Consider the following 14,580-nt stretch of genomic DNA (forward strand, 5'->3'; position numbering starts at 1 on the left):
AGAAAATATATAATAGGCTATATGGTTAAAATTTATAGAAAACCTTATCTAATGTGGATGCAATTTAAAGTTAACCTTTCCATATTAGATCCTGTTAAGGAACTTTCTAAAATGTGAGTCTACTTTCTTAGTTTCTAAATTCATTCTTTTTTGATGATACTGGATCTTGCAGGGTCTCTTAAGTAATTTTTGTGATAATTAGTTCTCACTGTGCAGAACTGTACTAAAGTAGGCAGAATTTAGATTGATCAAAGGACATACTCTCATAGTTATTTTATAAATGAATCTGCAATATCAACATTTGCTTTTGACTTAGTTCTCTCCGAAAAGTGGAGTATAGATAATTTGTATTTAGTTGATGATCATGGCTATTGGAGTAAAAGAATTATAACTAGGTTAAGAAGTGTTTGAATCAATTCATGATATTCACGAGTTATTGAGGGAAGCTATGGTTGTTTGGGACATATCCCTAACTATTTTAGCAGATGTCACAGAGGTTGACCCCAACCACTCACAAATCATTTGTTGTTTTTTTTTTTCAGTCATTCATGTGTTTTGTCAAGAAATATTTATTGAGAATCTACTGTGTGCCAGGTGGAGTGATAAGCATTAGTGATAGAAAGATATATAAGACACAGTCTTAGTTCCAGGTAACTGAGAGTTCACTTGAGACCTGGCCATTAAAAACAAATCTCAGAAATATAACAAACCATCCATATACAAAAAATTTCAAAAATATTAATAATAAGTATAGCTAACTTTTATGGGGCACTTGCATGAGCTCATTTAATTCCCACAACTACTACATGGGGTAGGAATAACTGAGGCTTAGTGAGGCTAAATACCTTGCCCAAAGTTGCACACCTAGAAAGTCATAGAAACTGCAGTTTAGACTTGGGCAACCTAATTTTGGAACACCCATCCTTCTGAGAATGAGAGAGGCTGCTGTTGCTAATGTCTTGATAACAACACCAAGATGAATTAAAACACTAAGGGAATAAAATAATTAATTATGAGGAAAGCACAGGCAAACTAGGAAGATTTTGAGCAATGAGTCATATACACTTAACCCACAAAGAGAAATTACAAGCTATTTATGGGAGGATGCATTATTCAGAAGCAAATGGGAAGTTACTGGAAGAGTCATCGGCACTGACACAGGTAGAAAGCTGTTTTCCTGCATTTAAAAGCTCTTCTATACAATGCTAGCCACTAACTATTCTAAAGAAAGGCATCAGGCAGCCTTAGTGTACTCTAAGCTCTATGCCATTAGAGATATAACAAGTTCTTTCTGGTGACAGTCACAGAAGGCAAAGAACATAGTCCATGCCTGATCTGTCATTGGCCAAAGAGAGAGAAAAAGAGCTGCTCTCTCACAGATTCATTTTCAGAACCCAATGAAAAGGGCTCTGACTGGTGGCCTAGGGAACTATGATTGCCTCAACCTGGGTCATGACCCATTCTGTGATCAGGAAGGTGGAGGTGTTACCGGAGAAAGGGGATATAGAGGATGCCAGGCTGACCAAGAGTAGCCTCCATGGGTATCAAAGTCATTGATTCACTCAACAAATATGTACTGATAATGTAGGATATACACCAGGACACAGAAATGAGTAAGACAAGTTTCTAATGCCAAGGTGCTTACAGTTTAATGTAGAGGGAAAAGATATCAAGTAGTTTATAATTTAGGTGAGAAGACACAATTATTGCACAAATAAAGCAATGGTGAACGATTCTACATGCTATATAATTAAGTGGTAAATTGCGTGGTAGAGAACACAAGTGATGTAGCTGTTCTAAGAAGTGATGTAGTTGTTCTAAAAAGAGGAAAATCAATACAGTAGTAATGAACTTGAATTTGGATTTAAGGAATGAGTAGGGTTTGTCTGGAAGAGAACAGAGGAAGGAATTCAGAGGGAAGAAGAGGGAATTCAGAGGAAAAGACTGCTATGAGTGCAGGGATGGAGATAGAAAGGACAGTCAGTGAAGAGACAGGAGTGCACACAGTGAGAGCTCACGAATCACACGGCTAAGGCTGGTTGCCTTCCCTCCCCTGCCAGAACAATGTCAGTGGCTGCATGATGGTGGAAGGATCTACATGTGTCAGAATCTGACAGGAACCACACCCTTAGTTACCAACCCTCCCTCCTACGTAATTAGAGGGAGATGAGATAGGAGGGGGAGGAAGAGTGAAGTCATCCGCATGGCAGAAAGAGATCGACGGTCTCAGAACAGTGGCCACTTCCATGTGTGCACAACCATGGAAAAGGCCAGTACAGCCCAAAAGGACTGAACGAGGGTGAACTGTAGCTTGAGTGTTGGATAAATTAAAACTGGTCCAAAAACCTTTGAACTCCATAATTTAGAGATCTCTACTTGACTTCGTGACTAAAATATTTTCATACATTTCCACTGCCTTAGAAAGAAATTCAAATGTTTTAGCATGGCAGAGAGGGTCATTTTCATCTAATCCTTGCCTACCTTTAACCCTCACTCCCACCTCTGCCTGACAGGCTCTGGTGTAGGGAACCATTGGCATTTCTCATGGGCACATCTTGCTTTTCAAGTCTCTGGGTCTCCTTTTTGAGTGGCCCTTTTCCTCTTTCTCTGCTTAGCTAATTCCTACTTGTCTTCCAAGACAGTGGTCCCCAAACTTTTTGACATGATGGGATGGTTTCATGGAAGACAATTTTTCCACAGATGGGTGGGTGGAATGGTTTTGGGATGAAACTGTTCCACCTCTGATCATCAGGGATTAATCAGATTATCATATAAGGAGCACACAATCTAGATCCCTCACGTGCACAGTTCACAATAGGATTTGCTCTCCTATAAAAATCTAATGTCACAGCTGATCTGACAAGAGGTGGAGCTCAGGCAGTAATGCTCACTTGCCACCACCCTTCCCTCCCCTCCTGCTGTGTGACCCAGTTCTTAACGGGCCACAGATGGTACCAGTTCATGGCCTGGGTGTTGGAGACCCCTGCTCTAAGACATAGTTTGAATATTTCTTCTTCTAGAAATTGTCGGATTGTGGGTAACTTAGATTTACTTATTTGTGCTTATTTGTAGTTTTAATTTGTAATAAACATGAATATTTTTCAGTATGTAAATATCAAGGAAAATGTCATTAAGGTAAACAGAGTGACTGGAACAAGGGGAAAGACCACTACGTAGGACCACTCCACACTTTCTCTCCAAAGAAATCCTAGGAGGTAATTCAAAAATAAAAGTCTGGCCAGGTGTGGTGGCTCACGCCTGTAATCCCAGCACTTTGGGAGGCCAAGGCGGGCGGATCACCTGAGGTCGGTTCGAGACCAGCCTGGCCAACATGGTGAAAGAAAGTCAAAACTAGACTTTTTTTTCCCCGTGGGGTTAGCAAAGATAAAAAAACAAACAAACAAGGATAATTCCTAGTAGGAAAGTCTTATTTACTGTTGGTGGAAGTGTGAATTAGTATGATCTTTTTTGGAGAGTTTTTTTGCAATAACTGTCAAAAATGCATATATTATTTTACCTCCTAGTAACTTTATTTCTAGAAATTCATTCCACAGAAAACATCCTCACAAATGCACAGTTATACACATAAACAGGACAGGCTACATAATTTGTGGGCTCAGAGCAAAATGAAAATGCAGAGCCCTTTGTTCAAAAAGCAGGAAAAAAGTGCCATCGACAATACTAAAATATAAAACTTTTTCCTTTTCCTTTCTCCCATGATCTCTTATCTTAAGATATCATGGTGTGTGTGTATGTGTGTGTGCGTGTTGTTTTTCAATTGTGGTAAGAACACCATGCATGAAATCTACCCTTTTAACACATTTTTACACGTACAGTAGTACAGTATTGTTAATTCTAGGTATAATGTTGTATAGCAGATATCTAGAACTTATTCATCCTTTTCATCATGACATGGTTTTTAAAAGTTTGCTGCCGGGTGTGGTGGCTCACGCCTGCAATCCCAGCACTTTGGGAGGCCGAGGCGGGCAGATCATGAGGTCAGGAGATCGAGACCATCCTGCCTAACACAGTGAAATCCTACTAACACAGTGAAACCCTACTAAAAACACACAAAAAATTAGCCGGGCCTGGTGGCAGGTGCCTGTAATCCCAGCTACTCGGGAGGCTGAGGCAGGAGAATGGTGTAAACCCAGGAGGCAGAGCTTGCACTGAGCCGAGATCATGCCACTGGACTCCAGCCTGGGCGACAGAGCGAGACTCCATTTAAAAAAAAAATAAGTTTGCTATTAATGTCACACTTCCTCAGCTGGCACCAGATACTTGCCAAGCAAGTGCAGACCCTCACAAGGGCCTGGGCAACTCAACACAAAAGGAAAGTGTGCTGGCCCTTGACCCAGGTGTCCAGGCCTCTGCCCAGCAGGGGGAACAGAGGCCAGCAGTGGTCACTGAATGGCTGGTAAGTTGGCAAATGAGTGAGGTGTCCACTATGGAGTGGTGGGAAGGAAGCAGGAGGCAGGGCATGTGTGAGCCAAGGCTCAAAGCTCCTGGTGTATGCTCCACTGTTTCATCAAACTGCACAAATTCAAAGATAAAATTATTAAGAATTTTAAGACAGAAGCCACAGGACATTAAATTCCAAGCATGGGGGTCTTTCTGTACTTAGGAGCCTATGTGACTCCCCTGGTCATTAGCCCATGAAGCCAGCCCTGCATATGAGTCTGTTCACACAGCACTATTTATAATAGCAAAATGTAATAAACCAATTGTTTACATTAGTGATTAAACAAAAATTATGGTAAAATGACACAATAAAAAACCAGGTACCCATTAAAAAAATGAGTCTGATCTATAAACACTGACATAGCTGTCTAACACACATGAACAAAGAAGGTTTCAGTAAATTAATTGTGTATGTGTATGTATGTATCTGTAAAATATTAAGGGTGTTAATTAAAATATTGAGAGAGTGTGTGTGTGTGTTGAGTGTGTGTGTGTGTATGTGTGTGTGTGTGTGTGTGTGTATATATATATAAAAAAGAATGTTAGAAGGGCTAGCCCAATCCCCTCAAAGTGATTGGGGAGAAAGGAATTTTTAGTTTTTATACCCATAAAATTTTAGTTTTCATTATTAGGATATATTGTTTCTGAAATAAAATGATTATTAAAAAATTCAACTCCAACATCTAGAAACATCTGTCTGAACCTCAATGAAATCTACTGCCTTCATTTACCATTTAACAACACACACAAAAAAACATGGAAAATAATCTTTCTGACTTGTAAAAGACTGCTTATTAAAATTCTTACCATTCTTTTTACCTTGTTAAAAAAATTCTTACCATCACTGCTGGGATCCTCAACAGGAGACACTGAGTCCACATGCTCTAGGATTCCCTTTGTGACCTCAACGACCTGAAGCCTCCTGACTCTGGCTAGGTCTGTATCTTTCAACCCTTCCTCCAATTGTTTGACCACCTCTTTTCCAGGCTGAGAAGTCAGAATAGTAATCTGAAAATAAATCCAAGAATCAATGTGTGTGTTCTCCCTGATGTACTGAGTGAGGAACATAACAGTTCCTACCCGGAGGATAAATACAGCATAAGTCTGTGGTGGTGGCTATTGTGTTTAATGCAAAAAGGATTTGGTTGTAACTTAAAATCAAATTTTATCTGACAGATTCTTATGGGACAGGTTATCACAAGACCTTTCCAATCAGGCTGAGCTGACCCCCAGAAAGTGACTGGTGAAACCATATTTGTGTTTTAGTCTTTTAAGACTGCTTGAGCCACTAGGAGTCTCTCATGGCTCAAAATACTTAAGATTTTACAAGGTGATGAAATAAGATTATTAAATTTTACACACTAAATGTATACCAAATATTAGAGAGCCTATATGCTCCTTTCTCTTAGTGATGCTTCCATCTCATATTCTCAGACTGATTTATCTCCTTGCTGGATCCACTCAAGTTATTTCTTTTGCTCTTTTGACTCTAAAATGTACTTATCCTTGACCAATATATCTCACTTGAAGGAATATTCAGGTGTCTGTATACAATTTGAATGTTTTATTCTACCTGAATGAACACAGTATATATATATATATATATACAGTCTCACTCTGTTGCCCAGGTTGGAGTGCAATGGCACAATCTTGGCTCACTGCAACCTCCACCTTCCAGGGTCAAGTGATTCTCCTGCCTCAGCCTCCAGGGTAGCTGAGATTACAGGCACGTGCCACCACACCCGGGTAATTTTTTATTTATTTTTAGTAGAGACAGGGTTTCACCATGTTGGTCAGGCTGGTCTCAAACTCCTGACCTCGTGATCCACCCACCTTGGCCTCCCAAAGTACTGGGATTACAGGCGTGAGCCACCATGACTGGCCACTCTATGTTATTATTAGCAGTTTCCTCTTGAACTTTTAAACTCTGGAAGGTAATTGTTAAACGTATGCAATTCTCATTTGTAGTTAGACATTTTTGATCCATGAAGAGGGATGAGACTAAAGCACTATTACTATTATTTTAAAAGACTTTATTTTTTTGAGAAGTTTTAGGTACACAGCAAAACTGAAAGGAAGGTACAGAGATAGCCCATATACCCCTTGTCCCACATATACATGGCCTCCCTCATTATCAGTATCTTCCACCAAAGTCATTGCAATTGATGAACCTATACTGACACATCGTAATCACCCAAAGTCCACAGATTACATTAGGGTTGACTCTTGGTGTAGTACATTCTATGAGTCTAGACAAATGCATAATGACATGTACCCATCAGTATAATAAATATCATATTGAGCCTTTTCACCACCCTAAGAATCCTCTCTGCTCTGTCTATTCATCCCTTCTTCTCCTCAGCCCCTGGCAACATTGATCTTTTTACTATTGCCATAGTTTTGCCTTTTCCAGAATGTCATATAGTTAGGGATATATACACAGCCTTTTCAGACTGGCTTCTTTCACTTAGTAATATGCATTTAAGGTCCCTTCATATCTTTTTGTGGCTTGATAGCTCATTTATTTTTAGTGCTGAATAATATTCCATTGTCTGGATAAATCATAGTTTATTTATCCATTCATCTACTGAAGGATATCTTGGTTGCTTCCAAGTTTTGGCAATTATGCATAAAGCTGCCATAAATACCCACATGCGGGTTTTTGTGTGGACAGGTTTTCAACTCCTTTGGGTAAATGCCAAGCATGATTTCTGGATTATATGGTAAATATATTTTTAGTTTTGTAAGAAACCATCAAACTGTCTTTCAAAGTGGCTGTGCCATTCTACATTCCCATCAGCAATGAATGAGAGTTCCTGTTGCTCCACATCCTCACGAGCATTTGGTGTTGTCAGTGTTCTGGAATTCAGCCATTTTAATAGGTATGTGGTGGTATTTCATTGTTGTTTTAATTTGCATTTCCCTGATGACATATGATGTGGAGCATCTTTTCATGTTTGTTTACCATTTGTGTACTTTCTTTGGTGAGGTGTCTGATAAGGTCTTTGGTCCATTTTTTAAAATTTTATTTTGTTTTTAATTGACACATAATAATTGTATACATTTATGGGTACAGTGTGATGTTTTGATACATGTATACATTGTATAATGATCAAATCAGGATAATTAGCATATCTATCACTTCAAACACTTCTCATTTATTTGTGATGAGAACATTCAAAATCCTCTCTGCTAACTATTTTGAAATACACATTATTGTTAACTATAGTCATGCTATTGCGCAATAGAACACCAGAACTTATTCCTCCTATCTAATTGTAACTTTGCACCATTGGCCAACCTCTCCTCATCCACCCTTTCCACCCTTTCTCCCTACTCTCCTCAGCCTCTGATAACCGCTATTCAACTCTCTACTTCTATGAGATCAATGTTTTTAGATTCCACAAATGAGTGAGATTATGCAGTACTTGTCCTTCTGTGCCTGGCTTATTTGACTTAATATAATGTTCTCTAAACTCATCCATGTTGTCACAAACAACAGGCTTTTATTCTTTTTTATGAAGGAATGGTATTCCATTGTGTATAAATACCACATTTAAAAAATCCATTTATCTATTGACAGACACTCAGATCGACTCCATATCTTGGCTATTGTGCACAGTGCTGCAATAAACCTAGGAGTGAAGATATCTCTCCAACACACTGATTTCATTTCCTTTGGATATATACCCAGTAGTAGGATTGTTGGATTATATGGTAGTTCTGTTTTTAATTTTTTGAGGAACCTTCATATTGTTCTCCATAGTGGCTGTACTAATTTGCATTCTTACCAACAATGTAAGGAGGGTCCCCCTTCTCCACCTCCTCACCAATATTTGTTATTTTAAAAATCTTTTTTATAGTAGCCATTATAACTGGGGTGAAGTAATATTTTATTGTGGGTTTGATTTGCATTTCTCGGATTAGTGATGTTGAGCATTTTTTCACCTACCTGTGGCCATTTGTATGTCTTCTTTTGAGAAATGTTTATTCAGCTCTTTCAAATTATTCATTTTTTCCCTATTGAGTTGTTTGAGTTCCTTATATATTCTGGATATGAATCCCTTGTCAGATGCATAGTTTACAAATATTTTCTTCCATTCTGTAGGCTCTCACTTCACTCTATTTTTTTTTTTTTTGAGACAGGGTCTCACTCTGTTGCCCAGGTTGGAGTGCAGTGGTGCAATCATGGCTCACTGCAGCCTTGACCTCCTAGGCTCAAGTGATCCTCCTGCCTCAGCCTCCCATGTAGCTGAGATCACACATGCATGCCACCATGCCTGGCTAATTTTTGTATTTTTTTTTATAGAGATGGGGGTCTCACCATGTTGACCAGGTTGGTCTGGAACTCCTAGACTCAAGTGATCCTGCTGCCTTGGCCTTCCAAAGTGCTAGAATTACAGGTGTGAGCCACTGCACCTGGCCCACTTCATTTTTTTGTTTCCTTTGGTGTGCAAAAGCTTTTTGGTTTGATAAAATTCCATTTGTCTATTTTTGCTTTTGTTGCCTGTGCTTTTGAGGTCTTATTTAAAAAAAAAAATCCTTGCCCAGACCAATGTCATGAATTGTTTCCCTTATTTTAAGTCAGGGTCTTGTTCTGTTGCCCAGGCTGGAATGCAGTGGTATGATCATAGCTCTCTATAATCTTGAACTCCTGGGCTCAAGGGATCCTCTTGCCTTAGCCTCCTGGGTAGTTGGAACTACAGGCATGCACCACCACTCTAAGCTAGTTTTTCCAAAAAGTTTTTTTTGTAGTGGCAGGGTCTCACTATGTTGTCCAGGCTAGTCTTGAACTCCTGACCTCAAGTGATCCTCTTATTTCGGCTCCCAAAGTGCTGGGATTACAGGCGTGATCTACTGCACCTGGTACTTGTTCCAGATTTTAGAGGAAAAGCTTTCAACTTTTCCTCATTCAGTATGAGTTAGCTGTGGGTTTGTCATATATGGTCTTCATTGTGTTGAGGTACGCTCTTTCTGTACATATTTTGTTGAGAGTTTTTATCATGAAGTGATGTTGAATTTTATCGAATGCTTTTTCTGCATCCATGAAGATGATCATATGGTTTATGTCTTTCATTCTGTTAATGTGATGTGTCATGTTTATCGATTTGCATATGGTGAACCATCCTTGCATCCCTGGGACAAATCCCTCTTGATTATGCTAAATGATCTTTTTGATGTGCTATTGGATTTGGTTTGCAAATATTGTAAGGGTTTTTACATCTATGTTCGTCAGAGATATTGGTCTATAGTCTTCTTTTTTATTGTTGTGCCCTTGTCTGATTTTGGTATCAGGGTAATGCAGGCCTTGTAGAATGAGTCTGGAAGAGTTCTCTCCACTTCAAGTTTGTAGAGTAGTTGAGAAAAATTGGTAATAGTTCTTCTTTAAATGTTTGGTAGAATTCAGCAGTGAATCTATGAGGTCTGGGGCTTTTCTTCAACGGAAAACTTTTTATTACTGATTCAATCTCATTACTCGCTGTTGGTCTGTTTAGGTTTTCTATTTTTTCATGATTCAGTCTTAGCAGATTGTGTATATACAGGAATTTATCCATTTCTTTTAAGTTTTCCAATTTGTTGGCATATAGTTCTTCATAATAGTTTATAATAATCCTTTGTATTCTGTGGTATCAGTTGTAATGTCTCCTTTTTAATCTCTGATTTATTTGAATCATCTCTCTTGTTTTCTTAGTCTAGCTAAAAGTTTGTGATTTTGTTTATCCTTTCAAAAAAACAGTTCTTTTTAGTTCAAGACCAGCCTGACCAACATTGAGAAACCCCATCTCTACTAAAAATACAAAATTAGCCAGGTGTGGTGGCGCATGCCTGTAATCCCAGCTATTAGGGAGGCTGAGGCAGGAGAATTGCTTGAACCCGGGAGGTGAAGGGTGCAGTGAGCCGAGATGGTGCCATTGCACTCCAGCCTGGGCAACAAGAGCGAAACTCCATCTCAAAACAAACAAACAAAACAAACAAAAAACAGACAAAAAACTAGTTCTTTTTCAATTGAACTTTTATGTGTGTGTGTGTTTGTTTGTTTTTTTTTTTTTTTTTGAAGAGACAAGGTCTTGCTCTGTCACCCCAGTGGTATGATCATAGCTCACTGCAGCCTCAAACTCCTGGGCTCAAGCAATCTTTCCACCTCAGCCTCCCAAGTAGCTAGGACTACAGGTGTAGGTGTGTGCACCATACCTGGGTAATTTAAAAGTTTTTTTGTAGAGATGGGATCTCACTATGTTGCCCAGGCCTGTCTCGAACTCCTGGCCTCAAGCGATCTTCCTGCCTTAGCCTCCCAAAGCGTTGTACTATTTTTTTTTTAGCCTCTATTTCTTTTATTTTTATTCTGATCATTGCTATTTTTTTCCTTCTACTATTTTGGGTTTAGTCTATTCTTGTTCTTCTAGTTCCTTGAGGTGCAATGTTAGGTTGTTTATTTGAGATCTTTCTTTCTTCTTTTTTGATGTAGGCATTTATTGCTATAAACTTCCCTCTTTTGCTATATCTCATAGGTTTTGGTATATTGTGCATCCATTTTCATTTGACTCAAGAAGATTTTAAACTTCATTTTTAATTTCTCCATTGACCCATTGGTTGTTCAGGAGCATGTGGTTTAATGGTGTTCTCTGAGCTTTCTGGATCTATGGTTTGGTATCTGACTTTAAGAAATTCTCAGTCATTATTGTTCAAATGTTTCTTCTGTTCCTTTCTTTGTTTTCCTTCTGGTATTCCTGTTACATGTAAGTCATACCTTCTGTAGTTGCCCCACAGTTCATGAATATTCTGTTCTGTTTTTTTTCGTTTTTTTTTTTTCCAGTTTTTTTTTCTCTTTGCTTTTTCAGATTTGAAAGTTTCTATTGATACATCCTCAAGCTCAAAGATTCTTTCTTCAGCCATAAGTCTACGAATAAGCCCATCAAAGACATTCTTCACATCTATTACAATGTTTTTGATCTCTAGCACCTTTTTTGATTCTTTCTTAGGATTTCCATCTTTCTGCTTACATTGCCCATATGTTCTTTCATTCTGTCTACTTTATCCATTAGAGCCTTAGCATATTAATCATAGTTGCTTTAAATTCTGCGGTCTGAGAATTCCAATGTCTCTGCCATGTCTAGTTCTGATGCTTACTCTGTCTCTTCAAACTGTGTTTTTTGTCTTTTAGTATGCTTTTTATAGTTGTACATGATGTTCCAGTCTAAAGGAGCTGCTATAAGCAGGCCTTTAGTAATGTGTGGTAAGGGATAGAGGGAGGGGAAGTATGATTAGGTCTCAGTCTTTTAGTGAACCTATGCCTCTGGACTGTGAACTTTACAAGTGTCCCTCAGTTTTTTCTCTCCCTACTTAGGTGGGACAGGATGGCTAGAGTGGGCTGAAGTTGAGTATTTCCTTTTTGCTACATTGAAGGACACAGCTGGCTGTAGTTTGGTATTTCCCTTCTTCCAGGTCATTTAGATTCTGATAAAATCCCAGGAGGTTAGGGGTTAGGTTCTGTTTAACTAGTTTCTCCTGAGTAACTACCTGTTAGGGTAGTTTCTTTATACCTGTTAAGAACAGAGTGGTCTGGTATATTTCAAAATGGTTCATTTTTCCCTCTCCCTGTCAGAGGCATGAGGGATTTTTCCCCTGATGTTCACTATGAGGACTTGGTTGAGCTCCTGGAGGTAAAACTCACAAAAGCGTGGAGTGGTAGGATCATAGTTCAGTGCAACTTTGAACTCCTGGGCTCAAGCCATCTTCCTGCCCCAGCCTCTCAAGTAGCTAGGACTATAGGTGCACACCACCAAGTCTGGCTAATCTTTATTTTTTGTGGAGATGGAGTCTTGCTATGTTGTCCAGGCTGCTCTTGAACTTCTGGCCTCAAGGTGATCTTCCTGCCTTGGCCTCTCAAAGTGCTGGGATTACAGGTGTGAGCCACAATGCTCATCCTCTCCTAGAATTTGAGACTTGTCCACACCTAGCCTGCAGCAATGTCAATGATAGTTTCCTATTCTAGCACTGGCTCCTGTGGAGGTTTCTGTTCCAGTATGTTGTGATTCTCTATATTTGTCTGGTTGTGTTTCCCATTTTGGAGGCAACAGTTTGCCCTGTGACCTCACTTCTCAGGGATCTAAAAAATATTGTGGATTTTTTAGTTTGTTAAGCTTTTTACTAGTTGTTAGGATGGAGTGGCAACTTCCAAGCTCCTTACATGAAGAATTGGAAACCAGCAATCCCACACGATTATTTTTTGTCCTGTCTGTTTGATCCCTGAGGTTACAAGAGACAAAAATTGTCTTAACTCGCACTTGCTCATGTACCCAATGGAGTATCTAGCCACGCCCTTATTTATATTTTTAAGATTGACTCAGTCTGGCACTCTTGCATTTGCACACTTGCTAATCCTGAGAAAATTTACTCAATTTGATGCCAAGATTTGATTAAAAACAACTGTAAATTCCAAGGTAAATATAAATACAGCTACCAATGTAGGCAGTTTAACATTTGCTTTACAATTTCCAAAAATCCAGAGGCAGATGGCATATTCAGATTTTATTTTGATTTCAGTTTTTCCTTATAATTCACTTCAGTCTATGTTTTTAGAGCTTTTCTCTATAACTATCTCTACACTAAGAACTGTACAAGTTATAGGAAGAAGAGAAACATGTCCTCTGCCTGTAGTGAGCTGAAAATCTAGCTTTGAATATTACATCCAGAGTGAATCAAAGAGAGAACAACGTAAGGATGAAAAACAATGACCTATATGGACTGAAATCAGAACACAGCTTGGAGTCAGTCCTAAAGGCCAGCATCACTTACCTCCAGGGAGGTATAGGTCAGAGCTGCCCTTGTGGTCACATGTGTGCTGTATTGTTTGAATTGCTGGAGCCCATCCTCTACTGCCAGCCGCAGAGAAGCGCCTTGTGATCTGAAACAGCCTTCTCTCTGTAACATGCGGAGCTCCGAAATGCAGGTCTGCAACCTAGGAAAGTTCCCTTTCACTTGCTGCAGAGAAAAATGAATCAAAGACACAAGTCTTTAGGGACCAGGTTTCAGATTAATTGGCAGTCTAAATTTATTATAAATAATTCCTCAGCAGTTCCTTCCCTTCCTGAAAATTTGTTTATTTGACCAACATCTACTGAATGCCTACTGTGTTCTAGGCACTGCACCAAAATCTTCCCTACACCAGAGGAAGAAAAATTTGTAGCCATAAAGGTTTTGATTATGTAGAGTTACCGGAAACATGAAAGGAAGTGTTTTAACTCATTCACTCATACAAAGGGAAATCCAGTTATGTGACTGCTTAGTTTTACTTTGGGGTGACCTGCAAACTGCAGGCCAGTGTTCACCATAGACTTTATCTTCATTTCTTAGTCAGTCTAGGCACCAAAAGCTTCTCTATTTAAAAATGATGTTTTCCCAGAAGTGAGAATTTTGATGTGGTTGATCACCTCAGAATTCATATGTCCTATCTGATACACTCTTTAGGATAACTTCAGTAAAGAAGAGATACTTGGGTTAGTCTGCAGTCAGCTTAAGGAGCCAACATGTTAACCTAGACAAGCAACCTTTTGGTTCTCCTCATCTACCTTTATAAAAACTTGCTCTTACGAGTCAACTAATTTAATCTGATACTAGATCAATGTTACTTCTCCTAAGGATATATGCATTTTGATAAATGTGGACTGAAGTTTTGTGACATCATTTGAAGGGATTCCATGCATCAATAGCAGGTAGAGGGTGAGGAAGAATTACATTTTGGGACACGGACAGCTTCCTGACCAAAGAGCAGAACTGAGTGATATCTGCAATGCACATAAAATCCATGAGCATGAGCTGTAAACCTGCCAGAATACAAAGATGGCTTAAGTCAGCCCCTTCCTGGGCTTAGCTCCACAGTTGCTTACATTCTTCTCTCCCCAAGTCTTTGGGGTGAAAACACAAGAAATTGGATATAATTCTTGCACAAAGAAAACTTGTAATGTAGATAGGAAAATAAGAAAACTGAGAAAGAAATGAGAAGAAATCACACCACAGGTGTAGCCTAGTAGGCTTTAAGCACTTCTTCTCATGTACCCCCTAAAAGAATCTGAGAAACAATGTACCCCCTTATGCATTTTTTTTTTTTTTTTTTTTTTT

The 14,580-nt window shown here is 39.0% G+C and overlaps 1 protein-coding gene across 1 annotated transcript in view; it reads right to left on the bottom strand.

Annotated features, from left to right (window-relative positions):
- The window catches only part of M1AP (meiosis 1 associated protein), a 60,064-nt gene extending 45,947 nt beyond the window's left edge, over window positions 1–14,117 (bottom strand). The window contains exons 1-3 of the mRNA XM_011980752.1: window positions 13,791–14,117; window positions 13,258–13,443; window positions 5,301–5,469 (exon numbers count right to left, since the gene is read on the bottom strand). Of these exons, the coding sequence (XP_011836142.1) occupies window positions 5,301–5,469; window positions 13,258–13,443; window positions 13,791–13,808 (373 nt within the window). The 5' untranslated portion in view covers window positions 13,809–14,117. The remainder of the gene's footprint in view (window positions 1–5,300; window positions 5,470–13,257; window positions 13,444–13,790) is intronic.
- Between the last annotated feature and the right edge of the window lie 463 nt (window positions 14,118–14,580).

The sequence above is a fragment of the Mandrillus leucophaeus genome, unplaced genomic scaffold (assembly GCF_000951045.1).
Source record: "Mandrillus leucophaeus isolate KB7577 unplaced genomic scaffold, Mleu.le_1.0 Scaffold216, whole genome shotgun sequence".
Classification (NCBI taxonomy): domain Eukaryota; kingdom Metazoa; phylum Chordata; class Mammalia; order Primates; family Cercopithecidae; genus Mandrillus; species Mandrillus leucophaeus.